The 24,558-nt window shown below is 39.2% G+C and overlaps 1 protein-coding gene across 1 annotated transcript in view; it reads right to left on the reverse strand.

Moving 5' to 3' along the window:
- CDK15 (cyclin dependent kinase 15) overlaps window positions 1–24,558 on the reverse strand; it is a 1,846,298-nt gene that overhangs the window by 588,827 nt on the left and 1,232,913 nt on the right. Inside the window, exon 11 of the mRNA XM_044075109.1 lies at window positions 4,147–4,210. Coding sequence (XP_043931044.1) covers window positions 4,147–4,210 — 64 coding nt within the window. The remainder of the gene's footprint in view (window positions 1–4,146; window positions 4,211–24,558) is intronic.

The following is a 24,558-nucleotide window of genomic DNA, read 5'->3' on the forward strand; positions in this document are numbered from 1 at the left end:
TGAAACCACTGATTTTACCAGGGAGAAAGAAGCACATCATTTAGCGGTCTTGAGATCAGCGGTTCTGCAGATTCTAGGGGCGTAGACGTTATTATTAAGCATCCAATAAAATCATGTTCATGCAGCAAGCCCTTCTATTTTATGACTTTCTGCTGCTGGTCTGGGAGGCTGATGCCATCTTTGCTAGGCAGAAAAGGTGCTGTTGTACAGTGATCAACCTGTTGGCTGAGGGAATGAGGGACACATTTCTCCCAAAATCAAAACTCTACTTTATTCCTATAGATAACGAACACAATAAATAGTTTAAGATATAGTTTGTAGTTTTAAGGTGACAATCACCCTCCCACCGAACAGCCCCTCCTGCAGCAACCCCCTATCCCCAACTATTCCAGTGTTCCATTACTTGGCTGTTTCAAACCAGTTGCCATAAACACTGTTCAAACCTATCAGTGTGCATATTGCAGGTATTGAAATAAAATAGCACAAACACATATAGCAATTTGCTAAACAAACACAGCCTCACAATGAAAACAAACTTACATGAGCAGTAAACTTCTCTGCCCTTGAAACTTGCATTCATTGAAACAGCATGAAAACCCACATTCATAGATAATGCATCGGGCCACTGGAGGATTAAGTTTACTTTTGGACTATTTTTAAAACTTAGGCTCCTTGCACAAATTTTTAGGGCCTTACATACATGTATTTGTTCTTTGATTCACCTTCATGATTATATTCCTTGTATAATACATCACCACTTGTCAGAATGTGTTTTAAATTTGTAGTTTTAAACATTCTTTTAATAAACAATGAAACGATATATGAACGAATAATGACAAAACAACCTATTTCATAAAATTTCATCATAAAAGTGCATTCGGAGTTCTGTCATTACAATCCACCAAAATCACTCAATATGCACAATCTCTGCAGAAGTAAAATCATCTGAATAATTCCACATTAAAAAAACCTATAACTAATGAAGAGGTTGCTACTGGCAAACAACTTTACATCTCAATGTTTCATCTACAAATTCAGTGCCTGCTGCCCTTAAAGAATCAATTGCCTACATTACATTGAAGAAAACAATTGGCAAACCGGTAATATTGCAACAGGAAATGACTGAGAAACTGACAACACTTCATAGTTACTAGACATCTTATACAAAGAAGGGCACCCTTAAAATGTACCAAATAATTGACAGCTAGGGGCATGACATACCATGCATCCATACCTCTCAACCTCTTAGCACAAGAAATCTGAACAACATGCTACATACAATCAGGGCAATGCATGAGTAAACAATCAACCTCTTTCTTAGTTCAAAAACTTCCTAACTAATAAATTCTTTTATGTCAAAATATAGAACTCCAAATCATCACCCACTCCACTGACTACAGGAGTACCACAAGGCTCAGGTGTTTCTCCACTTCTATTTTCTTTATTGACCAACTAACTCCCTGGAGAACTCCCCCCATATTTCCATCATCCTACATGCAGCCATTATGGTAATTTACAGGTCCTACCACCACCATTGTGTAATAAGGAGCCATCTCCAAGAAGACCTAATACAATTCTTTCGCTCAGAACACCAGAAACACTAATCAATGTAATTTAAGGCGAGACACAAACTCAACAATGTATATGGGAATGGCAGATAACCAATAACCTAATACCATAGAAATGGCACGACACTTTCGATACCTTGCAATTTCTATAGAGCAGCATCTTAGCTTTCTGCACCTTATTGAAGGAACAAAAAACAAAATCAACTTCCATCTGTTTTTGAGATGAGATATCTCACTCCACTTTCTCTTCCTTGAAGGAAGGAAGTATTTCCTTAACAACCTTTATATTGACTCCTTTCTTGTAGTGACAGCTTCAAAGAGAAATCTTTCATGCCAACAGTATTTGCTGATTCATTAGAATGGCTACCAAGCCAGAATGCCAGTGCAATGTGCTCACTAAAGCACACTGGCTACCAATCTTTCACAGAATAAAAGTCATATTAAGCACCTTCCTCTTCAAACTAATTTCCCTGAATTCTCACACTTCTATCTTAAATCCATCATTCCCAATGTAGCAAGCACGCATCCACCGACCAAACTGCACTGCACAGACCACAGCTTCTCCATACTAACTTAAATTCCATATATACACACACACACACACACACACACACACACACACACACACACACACACACACACACACACACACACACACACACACACACACTTTCTCATGCATACAGAAGCGAATAGTTTAAATTACACACACATACACTTACCTTCTTTCTTAACCGAACGGCCAAACAAGCACACACGGACTTAATCCCTTTTAACAAAACTGCTAGCTTACATACGCCTGCAAAATGTATGTATTTCCATGTTGGCGTGTGCACGCATGATTCTCCTTAAAGGAGAAGACACTAATACCACGATGCTGGAAAAGTGGGAGGGCGCTCACCACCCTCTTTGCTCTGTGGTTCCGGTGCCCTCAAGCAGGCACCGAGAAGAAAGAATGGACTAACTAAATTAATTAAAATAAAAAAAATAAATAAAGTAAAAAATTGCTCCCCTTTACAAGGCCGGCCTTTATGGCGCCCTAGGCGGTCACCTAGTTCGCCTATGCCTAAGTCTGCACCATGGGGGTGGCTAGGTTAATTTGTTTTAGTCCAACTCCAAGTCACGTTAATTACATACTGATGCTTTTGATTTGCTAGATCACAGACCACTGGTGAGTGAAAATTCAAGATTAGTTTGTAGAGTACAATACCTTCTTAGAAGTCAAAGAAGTACCCAGGAGTTTCAAGGCTGCAAATATGACATTTTATGACAGGCACCATAGTGAGGATGACCCAAGTTTCCTTTTGTTCTTTCCCAGATGCTCATTCAGACATTTCTAAAGGAAGGAATAGAGATCCAAGGCTATTTCATACTGAAGTTTGTTGGCATCAGATCATGAATCACCGTCTCAAGATCTGATGACAGAATATAGCGTTTATCTGGGCTATATTTTTAGGATGAAAATAAAATGCCCTGACTATGGCCAGTACCTGTTTTTTCAGTATCTGTCTATCTTCAGGGATGATGCCCAGATTACAAATGTAGTGGGATTAAATTCCAATGACTGACATCCTGTGTAATCAGTGGACACAGAAGAGGAAACTGAGATGTACAGACAGTGGCATGCACAAGCATAGCTCTGGTTTTTGCCAGGTTGAGCTTGAAATGATAAAGCATCAATCCAGCCAGAAACTGAATCCAAGCAGTCCTTCAAAGTTGAAAAATACATTACACTCCCTGAAGAAAAGGAAAGGTATGACCTGTTGGCATCTGCATATGACTGGTATAGAATACGTCTTTTTAAAATAACCTTTCTGAGTAGCAGCATGTGCACAGAAAACAATGAAGGAGCAAACATGACAGCTAAGCACTGCATGTGGTCATCATTAAGCTACCTTATTAGTGACACTGGCTGTCTTCATGCTTTAAATGGCAAAAATATTCCATAAGGACTCTTCTTATAACATGGACCATATCCAGCTGAGCCTACTGTTTGTGGGCTGACAAAAATGTTATAATAAATATTTATTTTTAACAATATAGTAATAGCACATAGGCCACATATTACCTATGGGTTAATTATAGACTCCATATGGTCAATGGGTCTATATTATATAGATGAAATTTCAAAATCTCGAACGTTCACATGAGCGGAAATGCAGGAAATCAAAATCGCTATTGCGGGGGGCTGTGTCCCACCACATCCCCCACTAAATATATATTCCAACTGTGAGATCACACTACAGTGAGGAAAGGGCAAATTTTCCGATCTTCACTGTACCGCGATCTCACAATAGCGATTATGAAGAACAGCATTTTCGACTTCTAAGCCGTTCAAGATTTTGATTTTTTTGTCGATCTAATAGGGACCCTGGGTCAACAGGTATCCTAAAGAAAAACTATAGGCAACCATGGTGTCGGCAAAAACAAATGTCTCATCATACACACATATAAGGTAACACTTTATTTCATTTATTTTAAGTTATCTATGGCATGTTCAGCCCACCTTTGAGTACTTCTCAGCAAGTGCCTTTAACTCTGAAAACTCTTACTATGCATTACGTAATTATTACATTACCTTGCCTGAAGTTGGGTAGTCCTGTCACACCAGGCCAAGTCTCATCTGTTGGCACCCCCAGAACCTAAACAAGCATTAAGAGAAGATATACTTTTTAGAGTCTGTTATGATCATTATGATTATTTCCAGATGATTATGTAAACCTTGAATTTCAATTAAAAATGAGCTGAATATTAATTTCTTCTCATTATTAATGTAACTCGTCTATTGCTTGCTTTTCTGTAAAAAAGTAGATTGTTCATATTAGACATTTAAATATTGTGAGAAGCTAATTCTTAAATAATGCAGTAATACAAACCACACAGAACAACATACTTATTCATTAAATATTATAGAGTAGTATATTATAAAGTAAGCGGAGGACATCATAAACTTAAAAGTTCCATCTGACTGCATGCTGTTGTTTTGCTAATCGGAGGTTATAGACCTGAAAATAAAAAGTTAGAACCGCTGGGTAAAAAAGAAGTAGAAAAGCCTGAGACTGCTAAGTAACAAAGTAGCAGTAAGGACTGTACTAACCGTTCAGTAGTGGCCATCCTGTGTCTCTTGGAAGAACATTAACGAAATATAAAGGATGGAAAACAAATGCTGAATTACATTGCAATTCATGGACTACAGATCAACATGGGCAAATTCCTGGAATGTCTTTCTTTTACACATCCTATCATAATCATAAATGTTAAAAACATAGAAACAAAATGCCAGAGGCACCAAAAAGTACTTGAATTAGTCCAAGGCACCCAGAAAATGAACTCAGCCACTGATATAAGGATAATTCCAACTTTATTCGGCCAAAAAAATAAAAAAAACATAAATGCTCTCTTTATACAGTACGTTTTCATTAAAACCTTCATCAGATGTGGACTGCATGTAACCAGCATGTAACCAAAATCCTTTTATACCTCTAGTTCCCATCATTTCAATTAAATAAGTCACAAGGAACTAATCTAAGAAGGCGGCGATAGATAACACAATTCCAGCTAGGCCAATTCCAGCTAGGCTTATAAATGCCTTCAGGCAGATAGCCTAGTACCTACCTTTGAACCTAATTAAAGTTTAAAGATACAGTGAAAATTGAATATTCAAGCCTACTTATCTAAAATAACATACTGGTACAACACATTCATCTAAAACCTATTAACAAATGTTAAAACATGTTAAAACATCATATACAGTTTCTTAAAACTTCAAATACAATTTATAAATAGCTTAAATAGAGTAAAAAATATAAAGAAATACATTCATATTAAAACTACATATACAATGCATGAACTGACACTAAAAAACTTGCATTTTTGCTCCCTCTAGTGATCTTTTTAAGTACTACATGTGTAAAACCTCAGTAACAGCATTCTGTATTAGAACCCAGATCCTTGAAACATAAAAATGTATATAACACCATCTTATTTGAAACTTATGAAAAAGTTTTTTTGTGCCAATTCATGCATTTTATATGTAGTTTTAATAGGAATGGATTTATTTATATATTTTTTACTCTATTTAAGCTGTTTATAAATTGTTTTTAAAGTTTCAAGAAACTGTATATGATTTTTTAACATGTTTTAACATTTGTTAATAGGTTTTAGGTGAATGTGTTGTACCAGTATGCTATTTTAGATAAGTAGGCTTGAATATTCAATTTTCACTGTACCTTTAAACTTTAATTGTGTCTTAGTTAATTGAAATAATGGGATCTAGAGATATAAAATGATTTTGGTTACATGCAATCCACATCTGATGAAGGTTTTAACGAAAATGTACTGTATAAAGAGAGCATTTATGTTTTCTATGTTTTTGGCTGAATAAAGTTGGAATTATCCTTATATCAGTGGCTGAGTAATCATAAATGTGACATTGATAATTCCAAGTTTCATAAGTACAAAAAATAAACTGCAATTTCAAGATAATTAGCAAATGTTAAAACCTGCAGAAACATCATTAAAGCATTTTGCAGAGGGGTTCAACACCCAAACCCCTGAGATGGGGACTATGTCTTCACACCCCTTATATATTATATATGTTAACCCTGAGACTGTTGTGCCTTAGACAAGGGGTGAACAGGGGTGAACAAGGGGGTGATGCTCTAAGGTACTACAGCCTTAAGACATAACATATATTTATACCTCTCAATTGCTCCTATTTTGAAAGAACATTCCCATTTTCAGGCCTGGTTTAGGATGTCTCTAATTGTGGAAGTATGTCCCTATTTTCAGGCTTGATTTACCCCTTTACCCCTTCACACAATTTTCTGAATCCCTCTCATCACATGTGCTTTTTGAAGCTACCTCATGCACAGAAAACCACATTACAACATCAATATACTAGTGAAAAAACAACAGCCATTACACCCCAGGTACCTCCATTGTGGAAAAGCAGGAATCCTAAAACAAAAAAACAATGCAGGCTGAGCTCCAGGTTAACAAACAATCTTTTAGTAAAAACACACAACCGCTTTCACCAAATGCTTCTTCAGGTGTGACATAAAAACGAAGTACCTAAGGCACCATATTTAACTATTAACCTAAGGTCACATGACAAAATAAATTCCAACTTAAAGGTACACATCCTGAAATTCATTCAAAAACATTTAAAAAAATATATATAAAATTGATACACCAAGTATATATCTATAAAAATATATAAAACATACATAATTCTATGGACAAATACACATGTATTAGATCATAAAGATAGCATGAAAGTAAAAACATATATATATGTATATCAATAGAAGTATATAAAACATACACATACACATCATGCTAATGTATTTGATCATGAAGGTAGCATATGATGTTTGGCCAGCCACTCATTTCCTTTGCAGTGATCTGGCATTCAAAACAGGTCTTAGTGGTATACAATCATTAAAGCCACGCCCTGCTTTCGCTCTCAACCTAATAATCCACTGAGATTCCATTTCTTCCATTCTTAATCTCATATCCCCTCCTCTCGTTACCATAATTCATTCCTATAACTAAAAAAACAAAGCTATGTGTACTATCCGTATTGGCAACATGTTTCGCTAACGCATTAAACATGCTTTTCTTACCTATATGATATACATGTTCCCTAATCCTATCTTTTAGCATCATGTCAGTCTTCTCGACATAGAATTTACTGCATACCCTACATACAGCCAAATATATCACATGCATACTGGTACAGGTAGCCTTGATCTTAAAGCTAAACCATTCTCCTGTATCTGGATGCAAAAAGATGGAACTATCATTGATATATGGACAAAAGGAACACTTCCTACAGGGAGTATTTATTCCTTGTATAACTGATGTATTAGTATCCCTTGCACCACAAAGGCATCTCTTCAAGGACCTTTTATTTCTGAAAATAAAATGAGGTGCTGAATCCAAATATTTACTGACTTCCTCATTAGTCAATAAAGTATCCCATTTTTTTCTAATGATGCTAGTATACTGACTAATATTGCTTGAATAACAGAATGACACTCTTAAGTTGTTGTTATAGCTCCTTCTCAACATTTAACTACTGTCATACTGTGTCTCTTGTACTTATATTCACCACATTTTCTACATTCTTTTCTATCATATCTATATCATACCCTCTATGTACCAGCTCAGTGCTAGTAGTGTCAAGCTGTTGCTGAAAGTCTTGTTCACTCACATTGAGTCTAGAGGCTCTATATAGCTGATTTTGAACCACATTCCTAAAAATATATTGTGGATGCATACTTTCTCTGCTAAGCAGATGATTTACTCTACTTTTTTATGTAGTCTAGTCCCAAGCAAGTTCCTGTCATCCCTAAAAATGGTCACATCTAGAAAATCAAGATTCGTATGAGACCATGGTCATGGTCATGGAATTTTCATAAGCTAATCTGTACAGCTGTGGTTAACACTCATACGTAAAAATGCATGGCGGAAATGCATAATTTCATATATGCACACATTATACTGGATGGATATATTGGGTCACATGATTTTATTGTCAGTGAATGAGTAGGTAATAGTTTTCAGTCTGCAGTTATCCACAAACATAGTCAGCCACACTTCTGAGATATTGATGTATATGTCTGCAAAATAAATGCCAAAGACGGGAGTGCCTAACATTGAATTCTGTGGAACCCCGAAGTTACAATTTTGCATTCAGAGAAAGTACCAGTAACTTTTAAAACTTTTGATCTGTTGGACAGACAATTTGTAAGACAATGCCATCTATAGTGCTTCATGTGTATTCCAGACACTTCAATTTTTATAATTTTTGAATAATATCAGCATGGGGAGTAGTACCAAAAGCAGTGACCAGATTGAGATAAGCAGCACTGTCCATAGCCTGTCCATAGCCTGTCCATAGTATTTGTAACCATTCTAAAGAATCTTACTAGATTCAAAAGACAGGAACTCTCTTCACAAAGCAAAACAGATTGAGTTCTTGATCAGTTAACTTGCCTATGTCTACAGAAATGAGTTCTACTATGATACATTACACGGTTTTCCATATCAAGCTGATGACGCTAAAGGGCCTATAATTACAAGGATTTATAGAGGAGCCACAGTGGCTGATGTTCTTTGTTTCTCACTGCTGCAGTCTTCACCATTGGGTTATCCATGCTGTGGTAGCCCTCAGTAGGTCCGAATAACAGAGTCAAGGTTTTGTGCGTTTGCTGGTGTCGTTTGCTGGGGGAACTCAGGTCATCCAAGCTATAAAAGAGTGCAGGCGACACTATTACCTCAGACTTTCTTGACATGGAGCCTGTATCAGAAGGAATTCACAACAGTGCCAGTCAGCTGTTTCCAGATTTCGAACTTCAGCTGAAAATGTCTAAAGCTAAGTACCCCATTGGGGATCCTTCCTTTTTCTTGCACTAACTGATGTCTGAAAAAGTTAATAACTGTCTCACATGTGGAAAGCAAATACCACAGCGAGACTTTTATTCTTACTGCGTCACTTGCTTAGGCCCAGATCACGCCATACCCAGCTGTCAGTTCTGTACCCTCTTTAACACTAGAACTATTCATCATGAAGCTCTGTTTGTAGCCAGTTATTTCCATCTTCCATCATCAATTACCGATATGGCATCCGTCAGACAGCAAACTGCAGATCTTCCAAAAAAACATAAAGATAAGGATAGAGACAGACCGCATAAGGCCAAGCCTTCCAATGACACCACTACTAAACAGGTCATCAGTTCTTTGGAATTCAGTGAGGCACTTTCGCAGTCCCTGATGCCCAACTCGATTACTTTGCAGGCCTCTACTGAGACACTTTCAGAGTCCTGTATGCTGCAGATGTCTGCATTGTCTAACGAGCCTTCGGCTGTCTTGCCCTGGGTTGAGTCCGGAGCCACTAAGCAGGCACTGGCTTCCGAGGACACCACTCGCACTTCGGATTTCACTTCAAGGCCTTCACCATCTCTTCTGACTAACATACCGATGGCACTGAGGGATACCCTTCAGGCCAGACTTAGACCCACGCCTAAGAAAATAGCAAAAAGTCTCCATTCCACTACTCCTCCCCCTCCTCAAACTAGAATGCTTAAAATGGCAGAGGATCTCATCACTTCTATCTGGGGTAATCAGGCCGCTCCAGCCAAAAGGAGAAGGGAACCTTCTCCAGACATCCAATCGGATTTAGACTCAGAGGGATCTAACACATCTGTTTTTGAAGAGGAAAATCCTCTTTCTGCCTGTGAAGACTCAGATGCAGAGGAATCTATTCCTTCTGCATCACCTCCGGTGGACTTTTCCTTTGGGGAAACCCTCCACACCCTCAGGGAACACTTTCAATGTGAATCGATGGATTTCCATCTATCCAAGAAAAGACTAGGAGAGGTTCTGGACCTACCCCAGCATAGGCCTCTGGCTATCCCACCCATCTTGGAGGTGGTAGATGATGTTTAGTAAGAATCCAGCCTTACCCCTGACACCCTTCCACCTGTTCCCAGAAAACCTGACAGGTACTACAGGGTACCTGACTCACATAAATTCCTCTACAGAAATCCTATAGCAGATCCAGAGGTGATTACTAAGGGGTCTAAGGGAGTTAAGGCTACCTCTGCTAAGAATCCTACTCTCTCAGACAATGAATCCAGGGCCCTAGACAGATGGAGTAAAAAGTATATACCTCTGCAACTTTAACTATAAGGGCTCTCAACTGCCAGTTCCATGTGTTAAAATATTAACAGCACACTTTGGAACTTTTGAAACAGAAAATTTCTGCTTTACCAGATTTTGCCAATAATAAAGAGATAGCAGAATTACTGCAGTCTTCATCTCAGGTGGCAAAGCACTCCTTGCACTGTGGATTTGATGCCCTAGAAGCTTCTAGCAGGGCAGCACTGACAGGATCTGTTATTAAAACACATGCATGGTTGAAGGAACAACCTTTCCCTGATCATGTCAAAGCTAAAATCATGGATGCAACTCTTGACAAAGACCGCTTGTTCGGACAGAAAACTGAAGAGGTACTTAAAAAGATGGAAGACAAAGCAAAATCAATGCAGACTGTTAAAGATTTCCTTCAAGTACAACCTCCTAGGTTCAGCAGAAATTTTCCTGCTAAACCCTGGTCCTTTCTTGCACCAAACAGGCAGGCACAAGGCAAAACCCATAGGGACAGACCCACCAGGACTCAAACTCAGGGGCAGCAAAGAACTAAAGAGTGCCCCCCCCAACTCTAGAGCAGGTTGTTCAAAAACAACCCTGTATGCTAAAAACTCTCAATGACTACTTTTCCCATCTCTGCCTACCTCCACTACACCAAAAGCTAGGAGGAAGGCTATCTACTTGCAGAGAAAATTGGGACATTATAACAAAAGATCGATGGGTCTTAAAAATCATTGCTCAGGGGTACAAATTCAATTTCCGAGAACTACCACCTCAAAAAGGGTACCCAGACCTACCTCCAAACCAGTGGGCAGAAGCACTAAAACAAGTGCAAAACCTAATAGCCCTAGGGGCAGTAGAACCTGTGCCTCCAGAACAAGTTGCAAAAGGATTCTATTCCTGACTATTCCTTGTTCCAGGAAAGAGGGAACTTGGCGTCCCATCCTGGACCTATCCTGTCTCAATACTTTCCTGGTAATCCCAAAATTCAAAATGCTTACCTTACAACAGCTTCTACCAATGATGCCAAACAAAGCTTGGATGTTCACCTTAGACCTAAAGGAGGTTTACCTGCACATCCCAATAAGGGAATCATGCAGAAAATTCCTGCGCTTCAGAGCAGGATCATTACACTTTCAATTCTCTGCTTTGCCATTTGGCTTAAATACTGCTCCCAGGGTATTCACCAAATGTCTAGCGCCTGCCATTGCTTGGTCACCTGAGACCTAAAGGAGGCTTACCTGCACATCCCAATAAGGGAATCATGCAGAAAAGTCCTACGCTTTAGAACAGGATCATTATACTTTCAATACTCTGCTTTGCCATTTGGTTTAAATACTGCTCCCAGGGTATTCACTAAATGTCTAGCTCCTGCCATTATCTTTTGCAGGCAAAACAATGTACAGATTTACCCTTACCTGGATGAATGTCTCATCCAGGCAGATTGCAAGGAACTGCTCCTGCAGCACCTCTCATTTATAAAAGCCCTACTCACCTCCTTGGGGTTCACTATCAATGAAAGGAAATCAAAACAGACACCTACCAGGAAAATCATATTTCTGGGAGCCTTACTGGACACAGAACAGAAAATGGCCTTTCTGTCCCCAGGTAAACAAAGTTTCCTACCAAAATGCTTCACTACTCTGGCCTCCCAAACCCAGCTTTCTGCCAGGAAATTCCTGCAAGCTCTAGGGTACATGGCCTCATGCATCCTCCTGGTACCTCTGGCCAAACTGCACATGAGGAAAATTCAGTGGAAACTAAATAACCTATGGTGTTAACACTCAACCTCTGGACACCCCCCTACATTGGTTCCCTTGCATAAGATCAGAATTCCTCTGGTGGGCCCAGGCCTGTGCACTGAGAAAGGGACTTCCATTCACCCTCCGTCCATCAGACCAGACCATAACTACAGATGCTTCGGACATAGCCTGGGGCATCCACCTAGAAGGCAGATGCACCCAAGGTCTCTGGGATGCTCAAAGACTACCCTTGCACATTAACCAAAAGGAAATGATAGGCATGCTAAACTCTCTGGCATCCTTCAAACCCTATCTCAAACCAGGGGTTCTTTTCATAAAAACAGACAACATCACAGTCATGTGGTACATCAACAAATAGGGAGAGATTCAATCTTACCCCCTGTGCAGACTAGCCATGAACCTGTGGCTAGCAGCCTCATCCATGGGACTACATCTTATAGCCCAATACCTACCAGGCATCAACAACACCCTAGCATACCACTTAAACTGAAATCTGCTGGACCCACATGAATGGCAAATCCACAGATACATTTTTCTGTGAATTACCACACATGGGAGACCCCCCGGTGGACCTCTTTGCCTCTCATTTAAATCACCAAGTACAGAAATTCTGCACCAGGGAGTACCATCACCTGGCCTGGAAGGTCGATGCCCTGACCTTCCCTTGGAATACGCTCTTAGTGTATGCATTCCCAACTCTTCCTCTCATTCCAAAAGTATTCATCAAGATAGGGGAGGAAAACCAAAAGCAAATCTCATTGCCCCAGATTGGCCCAGACAGCATTGGTACCCACTGCTGTGCAGCCTATCTCTCCAGCCCCCCTGGTGGGTCTATATTATATGTCCGAAGATTTCTAACTTCAAACACCACATGATCGACACCATATGGTTGAAGTTATAAAACTTCAAACGTAAAAAAAAATTAAAACATAAAAAATTAAAGTAATGGGTTAAAGCAGGGGGACAAGTGCACCTGCACCCCCCCCCCGCTCTTTAAATATACCAACTCCGAGATCGCACTACAGTGTGGTAAAGGGAAATCTTCTCTTTACTGTATTATAGTGCGGTCTCAGAGTTGGTATATTTAAAGAGCGGGGGGTGTGGTGGGTGCAGAGGGGCTTTCTCCCCTGCCCACAACCGTCAAATTTGGGTATGTTTTTTTTATGTATGTTTGAAGTTTTCTAACTTCGACCATATGGTGTCGATCATATGGTGTTCGAAGTTAGAAATCTTCGGACATATATAGACCCCCCCCCTCCCCTGCGGCTACCTCTGATACCTCACCTGCTATCCCGGGGGGGGGGAATAATGCTGCACCCAGACCTTCAGACACTCAAGCTCTCAGCATGGCTTATTCTACCATAACCAACAAGGAATCTATGCTAAGCAAGCAAGTCCTTGACATCATCACAGAAGCCAGAAGGCCCAGCACCCGAAAATCTTATGGAAAATGGAAAAGATTCTGCTCCTGGAGCCAGTCCAAGGGGGCAGACATTCATCTCCCCATCCATTCCTCTTATTCTATATTATCTGGCTGAGATTTTTAATAAGGGTCTCTCCTTCTCCTCTATAAAGATCCATGCCTCCGCCATCTCGGCACACTTTGATACAGAACAGCCGTTGTTCTCCCACCCTCTTATCAAACAATTCCTTGGAGGAGCCTCTAATATCATGCCTCCCAGAAGACAGTCCACCCCAGCCTGGGATCTGAACTATGTTTTAGAAAAGCTTACTCTGCCCCCCTTCGAGCCTGCAGCATCCTCAGAATTAAAGTACCTCTCTTGGAAGACTGCCTTTCTCCTGGCTATCACTTCTGCCAGGAGAGTGTCAGAGCTTCAAGCTTTAATGACCATTGAGCCATTTATCATCTTCCATGCAGACAGGGTCTCCCTGAGAACCAACCCCTCCTTCATGCCAAAGGTGGTTTCGGATGTTACTCTCAACCAGGCCATCCACCTGCCCACCTTCTTCCCTAACCCTCAGAACAAGGGGTAAAGGATACTGCATTCTTTGGATGTGCACAGACAACTCAGATTTTATCTGGATCATACAAAGACATTTAGAAAAACTGACCAGCTCTTGGTCAGCTTTAAAACAGGGGCACAAGGGAAAGCAATATCCAAACAGACCATTTCCAAATGGATAGCACTCTGCATCAAATTGTGCTACTCCTTGCATGGAATACCAGCCTCTAGGACCATCAGAACTCATTCCACTAGGGCAAGCTCTACTTCCACAGCATTCCCTAGAGGGGTACCCACAAAGGACATCCTGGAAGCTGACACATGGACTTCAGTCCACACCTTCACCAAGCATTACCATCTGAATCTATTCTCAAAAGCTAGGGCTGGGTTTGCCTCTGCAATTCTGCAGGGCATGCTCTCCCAATCTTAAGTTTCTATCAACCTTCCACCCTTCTCCTCAGATTTGGGAATATTCCCAATGGTGAAGACTGCAGCAGTGAGAAATGAAGAACATAGTACAGTTGTGTACACTCACCATAAATGTAGATGTGCGAGTGTTCTCACTGCTGCAGTCATGCTTTCCCTCCCTCCTTCCCCCTGATATCTGCTGTCCTTAGAGAGACACATATTTCTATGGGGGTCTCTTACTCCAGGACTACTAATAATTATTAAAATGGGACTTCTTTGGTTGGTTAAGGCAAGAAAAACTGAGGTAATGGCATTGCCTACTCTCCTTTATACCTCGGACTACCTGACGTCACCCAGCAAGTGACAGCAGCGGATGCACAAAACCTTGATTCTGGTATTCGGACTGACTGAGGGCTACCACAGCATGGATAACCCAATGGTGAAGACTGCAGCAGTGAGAACACTCAAACATCTACATTTATGGTAAGTCTACACAACTGTACTTTCTCCAGGTATCAGGGACAAACCCTGTTGATAAGTTAAACAGCTTAACATTGAGGTACTAATTGTATATACATGTCATTAATGAGAAATCGGAAAGTTCGTTATTCTCCTGGAATGACAACCTCAGAGGGCATTATTAAATGGAGTATCTGTTAAGTTGTTTTGTATTTGTTTTGGTTTAATATTTTTAAGTATTTTACATGCAAAATAGATTCTGCCTAATACAGTATTTCAGAATTGGTGTATAATAAATTGTTATTAGTGAAGTATTTTACATCTAAAATATGTTATGGAAACATTTAATAATGTCTACACACACATACAGGCATGGACACATATATGTATGCACAGACTTACATACACAACCAAGCAGGCAGACACAGGCGCATACTATGAACACACACAAAAAGCTAGAAATAGAGACACAACTTAATCGTCTTTCACACATATACAGAAACTTAGATGCACACAAACACACAAAGACACAGATTTACACTCAGAAACACACACACACACACACACACACACACACACACACACACACACACACACACACACACACACATACACAGACACATGTACACACACATACACACATATAAAGATAATTGCAAAGGAACAGACAGTCTCTCACAGATATACAGAAACTTAAGACACACACATACACACAAATGCAGAAGCACAGACCCATGCAAATATCGTACACAGAACCGTGTGCTAGCACATTCAGACACACACATTTATTTATTTATTTAATTTATTTGTTAATTGACATTCGATTACCGGAAAAGTACAACTGGGTAGAAGTCCACTTTCAGTGGAGGCCTGGGGAAAAAAGCTCCAAATTATTACAAAATATTTTAAGAACAATAATTGTACAATTTGCAAAAATAAAACAAAAACATCTGCAGTTTAAATAATTATAACAAATTAGACATAATATAAAAACATGGGTTAAGAATCTATACAAGGTATATGACATATGCATACACATATACATACACACACACACACACACACACACACACACACACACACACACACACACACACACACGCGCGCACGCACGCACATATACACAATCACAAAATATACCTTACAGATGTCTAATTATGATCAAATGAATGAATAAATACATAAATAATAGCCATAGTAATACATTTTGCTCATTGCTATTAGGACACATACTGTGCAAACTATTACATCTTCCCCTTAGACACATACACATACACTCACATACTTAGTGAGTCACTTTGTTGCCTGTGTATAGCTCAGATTTTATTTATTTATTTATTTACATTTGTTGACCGGGAGTGTCCGACTGGATGTAGGTCCATTTTCAGTGGAGGCCCAGGGAGAAAAGCTCCACAGTTAAAATAAACAGACAGTAGTTACATTGGATTACATAGTGATTAACAATTTAAGATAGCAATTAATTACAAACATATTTACAGATGAAGAACATAGTACATCAGTAGACAACTAGAATCTTTATCTGCGAAGTACATAACAGACATTAACAAATGTTCCGATAAGAAGTTCTAGCTGTATAATAAGTATTAGGCTTATGAGCATCTTAGCTTGCTATAATCAAGGTAGTTAGTGGGGTGGAAAGAAAGGTAGTGGTTGGATGGGGTGGGTGATATTAGAGTGGGAGTTGCAAGAGCATAGCCATCATGTTTTTAGGTGTGCTTTTAGTAAAGTTTTGAAGTGGGTGCATGATGGTATGGAGGTAATTGTAGTTGGGAGGGAGTTCCATTATTTGGCTATGGCGCAAGAGAATAGTGCTTCAACAGCAGAGTTATTGGCTTTAGTGATCTGCAAGTGATTTTTGTTGCTGAATCTTAGTGGTCTGGTGGTGCGATAGGGCTGGAGTAGATTCTGGAGGGATGGGACATCTAGTGGATGGTTTACTAGTTTGTGGGCGAGTGAGAGTTGATACCATTGAAGGAGGTGAGGGAGTTCAAGCCAGCCCAGTTCAGTAAGTGAGAGACAGTGGTGACTACGGTAGGATGCCCCTGTGGCGAATTTGGCTATTTTGTTGTAGCAGGTCTCTCGCTTGTTTAGATTGCATTACCTTAGGTTGGTATATATTGGAGAGGCATAAAGTAGGGTGGAGATAAGGTGGGAATTTACTATTGAAATCTTTGCTGCTTTAGTGAGAAGTTGCTTATTTCTGTATAACGCTCCTAGTTTTTTGTGGACTTTTTTTATGGTCATGGATATGTGAATGTCAGATTTTAGTTTATTGTCTATTTCCACTCCTAGCAATTTGGTGTGTTCAGTTGGGTATATAGTGGTGTTGTCTTTTGCTGTGATGTTAAAGTGAGAGTTGTTTTGAGTATGTTTGGTTGGTTGGAAGATGAGTAGTTTAGTTTTGTTTGGGTTGAGTATTAATTGGGCATCGGATAACCAAGTTTCAACAGAGGAAAAGGCTTCCTGTGTGACTTTTTGCATTTTGGGTAGGGACTGGGCTGAGCAGATGATGGTAGAGTTATCTGCATATTATATGAGTGTGCCATGTTTGGTGGCAAAGGCTAGATTATTGGTGAAAACAGAGAAGAATAGGGGTCCAAGGATGGATCCTTGGGAAACCCCTATGGAGATAGGTAGTTGGGGAGATATGTCATTGTGCCATATAATGGATTGTTGGTGGTCAGACAGGTAACTCAACTCTGAAACCTGTTGGTGACTGATTGAGAGAAGGATAGGTTATTGAGGATAGAGATGAGTTGTTTGTGTGGGACCATGTCAAATGTTTTAGATAGGTCTAGGAAAGTAGCAGAGGGGAGATAGCCATTGTTTTTATGCTAAAGGATAGTGTTGGTAAAGGAGAGTAAGGCAGTGGTGGTGCTATGGTTTGGTCGGAAACCATGCTGAGTATTAGAAAGGAGGTTGCTAGTAAGGAGGTAGTCTGAAACCTGAGAGTGTATGCATCTCTCTAGTATTTTGGCAAGTGGAGAGAGAATAACTATGGGGCGGTAATTGGTTAGCTCTGTGTTGGGGCCGCCTTTGTGGAGGGGAATTATATGTGATACTTTCCACAGTGTGAGAACGTAACTTTCTGACAGAGATGGGTTAATCAAGATGGATACTTGGTAGGCCAGAGCATCAGCTGCGATTTGTAGGTATTCACTTGGGAAGTTGTCTGCTGCTATCTCTGTGGGCTTAAGTTTAGTTAAGAGTTTTTTTATGTTGGAGGTAGGTGTCTGATTGTGCTCAAATAAATGATTTAACACTTAAATATCCCCCCATAATGTATATCAGCTTATTGCTGTCAGATACATGCAGTACAAGCCATTACATGGCAGGCATTCATTCTTTTGCAACGAAGTAGAAATGCAGACAGCTTTCTTTCTTTACATAATACACTACTTACGTACAAGAAAGTTTATGAGACTACACCAGCATATATAACAAATAACCATGTTCATTTTTTTTTTTTACAATTTGTACACACACACACACACACACACACACACACACACACACACACACACACACACACACACTTGTAACTACTGTTTGTGCAGTTACTTCTGTTAATTCTGTTTTTTTTTCTGCAAGCTAATCATGTTAGTTAGTAAAAGTAAGGTAAATAATGGCTACAATAAAAGATTTCAGTTGTAGTACACAGATTTTGTGCTAGGAATAAATGGATTTGTTTTTTTTTTTCCTGGGTTCTACCAGTACATTAATGTATTACTTTGAATCACTGAATACCCAGTGCTGGTCATTGATTCTCCAAGCCTATTTTCTAACAATAATTAATGTATGCACGCACACACACACACACACACACACACACACACACACACACACACACACACACACACACACACACACACACATGCACACACACAAAAAGACCCATAAAAATAAGACGTTTTCTTTAGAAAATGACTCTCATTTATTTTTATGAAGGTTTGTCAACATTATCATCATTATTATTTCTAAACCAGATGTCCTGACAAGAGTTTTTATCGTAGCAAGTTAAGTAGGAAAGATCACACTCTGCTATCCCCATCTGTCCTCTGTAGTTTATCAAACCAACTCTCCAGGTGTTTTCATGCAAATTTCAAAGTGACTGTACCCTATTCTTGGTCTACCCTAGGGTTTCCTTCCAGTCGTCTCTGCCTGATGTATGATCAGTGAGAGGTACCAGGGGGAGGTGCAGCCTTACAAGGTGTCAAAACACATCAACTGACTGACATGGAGGAACAGTGGCTACAGCTGGAGGTCCTCCTAGATTACTGAAGAGCTCACTGTGTCACAGATTGACTCAGCTTTCCTGCCAAAGAACCACACTTCTCCCATTTTGATCTGTGACCTCATCCTTTAGGTCAGTACTCAGCACCATACCTCTCAACCTCTTACAACAAGAAATCTGGACAAAGCCATAAATAATGGGGGGGACAAAAGACACAAAATAGGGACACTTTAAATATTGCTCTTACAAACTAAGAAAGTTGATAGAATAACAGGTTTTGCATTAGCATGAATTTCCTGAAGGGTATGAAGTCTAAAACTCAAAATGTCTGTCATTATTTTCTGACTTCAACCATCAATGATTTATCAATGATTTGCCAGAAAACCACAATTTTATGAGAAACAGACCAACGATACGAGGCAAAAATCTTGACATTCTGCAAAAATCTGTACAGCTGAGAGGTATACTCAGCACTCAGAACAACAGACAAGAATTGTGGCACAGATTGACTGGTAAACTGAGAGCTTCACTATCATAGTCCAGTATAATACTTGTATTACTGCAGCCTCTCTGTCAATCAACTGATCGGTCTCATGATTTCCCTTTATTCTCCTTCAGGAACAAGATCCCAAGATACTTAGACTCCTCCACCTGAGGTAGCTGCTCCCACATCAGAACATGGAGAGGAAATTCAGTTCTTTCCAGGAGACAAACATGTCCTCTGCTTCAGGAGCTTTGATTTTCATCCTGTCTGCTTTATACTCATCAGTGAATTCCTCCAGTGCACAGCAGAGAGGTGAATTCCTCCAGTGCACAGCAGAGAGGTGAATTCCTCCAGTGCACAGCAGAGAGGTGAATTCCTCCAGTGCACAGCAGAGAGTATGGTCACTTTAGGCTAAGACGTTAACATCATCTGCTGACACCAAAGCTGCAAATCTCACATCCTAAAATTGCATATTTTCCAAACCAAAGCAACACCTTATTATCCTGCCTTTGAAAAATCACAAATGAGGGGGGGTTATGGCAAGACACATCTTTGGAACAGTCCTACATATTTATCTTGAATCTATTTAACTTAACAGAGATAATGCAGCTACAACTCTTACTCCTAGAATACAGTGACTGAATAGCATGCAGCAACAAATCCTGTAGTCCATATTACAGTAGCTGGAGACAGCTTTCTTTCTTAGAAGAAGTCCACTATTTATATATAATTGTTTTTATCATACTCCAGATTTCACCAGCATGTATAGCAAACAGGCACATTCATTTATTTTTTATTTTTAGAAACATGTATAAGCAGTATTGGTGATGTCACATGTCCCAACCATTATTTGTACACAGACAAATAACTGATTCACTGTATCTCACCCAGGATGAAATTCACATCGCTGCTTCTGAATCAGAGTCACAGCTGTTGGACAGAGTCTTCTTTCCATTATTCTGGAATATACTTAATCCAAAGTTATACCAAAGTCAGCTCTCCCCAACCAGTAACATTTTGTCAACTATACTTCATTATTTCTAAAGGTTACAAGAACAATGGGATGAGGTATGCTATTTGCCCTTATTTGTACTATTCTCTGCTGAGACAGTGCTTTCTAAAATGGCACCACCCATTTGAAACTCTCTTTAAGCAGAAATCAGAAACCATTCTACTTTTTATGACTGTAGGAGCACATTATTTTGCAGATGACAGAAATTCCTCCTGTAAATATTACAAAGAAAATTACTAAATTGTTTGTTTGTCTTTTCCCGGCTAGGGGTCACCACAGCAGAACTCCGGTCCACTAATGATTGGCAATAGATTTTTATGGTGCCGAGTTGCCAGCCCGACGCCCAACCTTCAGCGAAGGCACGCCCATTCACGCATGTTTTTCGGAGGCCACTCGACCGCGGGGAGGACATGCAGACTCCACACAAAAGGCACTCCAGCTAAGAATAGAACAGGAGAACCTCTTGCTGTGAGACAACAACACTACCACTGTACCACCACGGCTTTATGTGTCTTATATTTTATTTTCTAAAGTGTGCTTTGTAAATTGGACTCTTGTATGCACTGAACTTTTGCAAGAAATTATATTTCTGATATGCTTTTTATACATCTGCAACATATTTCTGCTTATACTGCATGCTGTTAACTTGTCTGCCTCTAGGGTTGGCATACATCTCAACCTCTTAGTGCAAGAAATCTGGACAAAGTCTGACAATGGCCCAAAAACAGGGACATATTTTAAATATTGCACTTATAAACTTGGACAGTGCTGGAGTAACAGGGTTTGTTTTAACATACATTTTTCCTGTGACATGTATGTCATTATTCAGTGGCTTTAATCCTCACATCATCATAGTAATTTGCCAGAAAACCACACATTGTATAAGGAACAAACAAAAATATGAGCCAGGAATCTGGGCATTCTTCGAAAATCTGGACAATTGAGAGGTATGAGGCTTGGTCATGGCTAATAGGGTCCTTTAGAGTAATCCACCTAAATGGTTCACACAAGCAAGTAAATAAATATTAATATATAGATAATGATAAGTTCTGGACATTAACAGCAGTTATACAAAATGACCACCAGATGGCAGCAGTCCTCTGTTAGTTCAAAAATATGGAAAAGGACTTCAAGGAGTTGGGAACTTTGTTTTACAATATAAGCCATATCTGAGTTTGTACTTGTGCTTTCTATGTTGTCCGTCCTATAATATCACATGCACATGCAATGAGAATTCATGTGGATTAATGACTGAAGTCTTACCTCTCAGTTGTCCAGATTTTTGACTCATATCTTTGGTCTGTTCCTCATAACAGTTGTGGTTTTCTGGCTAATCACTAAGGATTAAAGTCACTAAATAATGACATACATTTGAGTTTCATACTTCATATCCTTCAGGAAATGTATGCCAATACAAATTCTGTTATTCTAGCAGTTTTTCTAAGTTTTCAAGAACAATATTTAAAATATGAACCTATTTTTGATCCTTTGCCCCCCATTATTTTAAGCTTTGTCCAGATTTCTTGTGCTAAGATGTTGAGAGGAATAACTGAAGTAGTTAGTATGGAGATTATGCATGTGGAAAAAATCACTATGGGCATGGCAAAAATGACTCCTTCTGGCAGAACAATACTCATATGAAAAGAATACTGTGAATTGCTCTTGTAGATCATTGTGTGTTTTGTACTTAGCCACTGTAGGTAGATAGCATGTGCATATAAGTTACTGAGCACATGCAAGATCAGTGCCATTTTGTGTAGTCAGCCAGAGTATGTGCAGATATAAATGGAGATGCACATGCGAGTGTGTTTGAAGTAATGAGTCAGTCAGTTAGCTTAAATACATGTTCCAGTTACAGCTCCTGATGTGTTTATGTACAATAAACAATTTGAACCCATCACAGTGCCAGTATGGGTTTGAAGTTGAACTTACTCGCAAACCATGAGGCACAAAGTTAAAAGTGAGGAAATATACAAGATCCAACTCGCAAACAGGTCAGCAATTATTCAAAGGTACTCAAACTTGTTTAAATGATTTTTCAATTGCCACTTATTTGAGGAAGCATTCAAAATGTTCAGAATAATTACTGAGATAAACAAAATGTCCAGAATTGCAACATACTAATAAAAGTGTTCAAAATAATTACAGAAATGTTTAAAACACTTTAGAAACTGTTTAAAATGTACGAAAAGGCAAAAACAGCCATTTTTTTCGTACTGTACTACTTTTTTGCATTGACTAAAACTTTTCAAAGTATCCAAAGTTTCTGGAATGTTCTCAGTGTTTGCAGTGTTAAAGTGAAGGATTTTCAGAGAGATTGTTGTGCATTTCACCATAATTACAAGTACCTGGTGTATGCCTATATTTGAATTAATTTTGTTGTTATGAAAGAGGGATTTCATAGATCTGAATGTTTGATAAATAATACTGCGAGAACTGGTGAGTGTTTGAGCTAGAATATGATATTTTTATATAGGCTACATTTTCTGATAAAGATGCACATACAAAGACATTCATACTTCTTAAATTAGCTGGCTTGGAAGCCATTGAGAGGGAATGCTCATTTGTATATGCAGCTGCCGTGTATGGAGGTGAGGGGGAGAACTGCCATATTGCGATAAAGGCTGAAACACAGGAACATCCTCCCTGAGTGCTTAAAATGCAAATTTGGAGAACTGTGTAACCCTCAAATGAATATTTCACTGGAAAGACATATGTTTTAAATAAGAAATCGAAAGGCAGGTGAAACTATAGCAGCATATATCACTGACTTAAGAAATAAAGCTAAAACGTGTAGATTTGGAGAGCTGAGAGAAGAGTTGATAAAAGAAAGCCTTTTGTATGGTGTTAATAATGATGCAGTGAGAAAGATTTTGCTTTAAGACAGTGATTTAATGTTGAGCAAAGCCATTGAGATTTGTCAAATACATGAGCTTACAGAAAAGCATATGATTATGAGCTTACAGAAAAGCATATGAATATGCTTACGAATGAGAAAAATGTGCATGCAGTTTCTACCAGTGCGAATGTTGATAGTGCACAACATAAAGCTAAGATGAAAAATAAATATTAACTGAAGGGTGTGGCAGCTTCTAACCCTAACTATAAACTGAATGGGGCCACAACAGACAACCTCATTGTTAATTGTTGTAATTGTGGAGGCAGTCATGAACTCAAAAGAGAGAATTGCTTAGATTTTGGTCACAAGTGCCATAAATGTAAAAAGTTGAATAATTTCAAGAGGCTTTGCAAGTTTAAAGTGGCACTTACTTTTATTAAAAGAGAGCATCTGAAGAAACAAGTAGATCAGATAGAGAGCTGTGAGCAAACTTTCTATGTTGATGGTGTCTCTTGGCTGATGAAACAGTTAATACAGTAGATTATCAGTTGGCAGCAAAGAGTGAAATATTTTGTTCTGTTTGGATTAATGGGAAACCTGCAGAGCTTAAAGCAGACATTAATGTTATATCGGCACAAATATTTGCAAATGTAAGAGCTGGTGTGAAACGATTCAGCAAAGTGTGCAAAACTAGTTGCTTATGGTGGTGAAGAGATTCAAACTGATGGCACAGTAGTTCTTATATGCCATTCTGCTGGGAACAGCTATGACTTGCAGTTTTACATAGTAAAAAGACATGTGCAGTCACTGTTAGGCTTCAAAGACAGTTTGAGAATGGGACTAATTTCATTTAATAAAGGGGTCCACCATATAAGTCTGAATAACAACAACATAGTTTTATACAGAATATTTTTAGTGAATATGCTGATATTTTCAAAGACAAGCTTGGCAAACTTCCAGTGACATATTCCATGACGTTAAACTATGAAGTAATCCCAGTTGTCAGACCAGCAAGGAAGGTTCTGGTAGCAATGTAGAGCAAAGTAAAAGCAGAACTTGACAAAATGGTGAATTTAGGTGTCCTTGCTCCAGTAAAAGAACTGACTGAATGGGTATCCTCCATGGTCATAGCTCATAAGAAAACCTCA

Source organism: Protopterus annectens, chromosome 6.part0 (genome assembly GCF_019279795.1).
Source record: "Protopterus annectens isolate FY-2018-M chromosome 6.part0, PAN1.0, whole genome shotgun sequence".
NCBI lineage: Eukaryota > Metazoa > Chordata > Ceratodontiformes > Protopteridae > Protopterus > Protopterus annectens.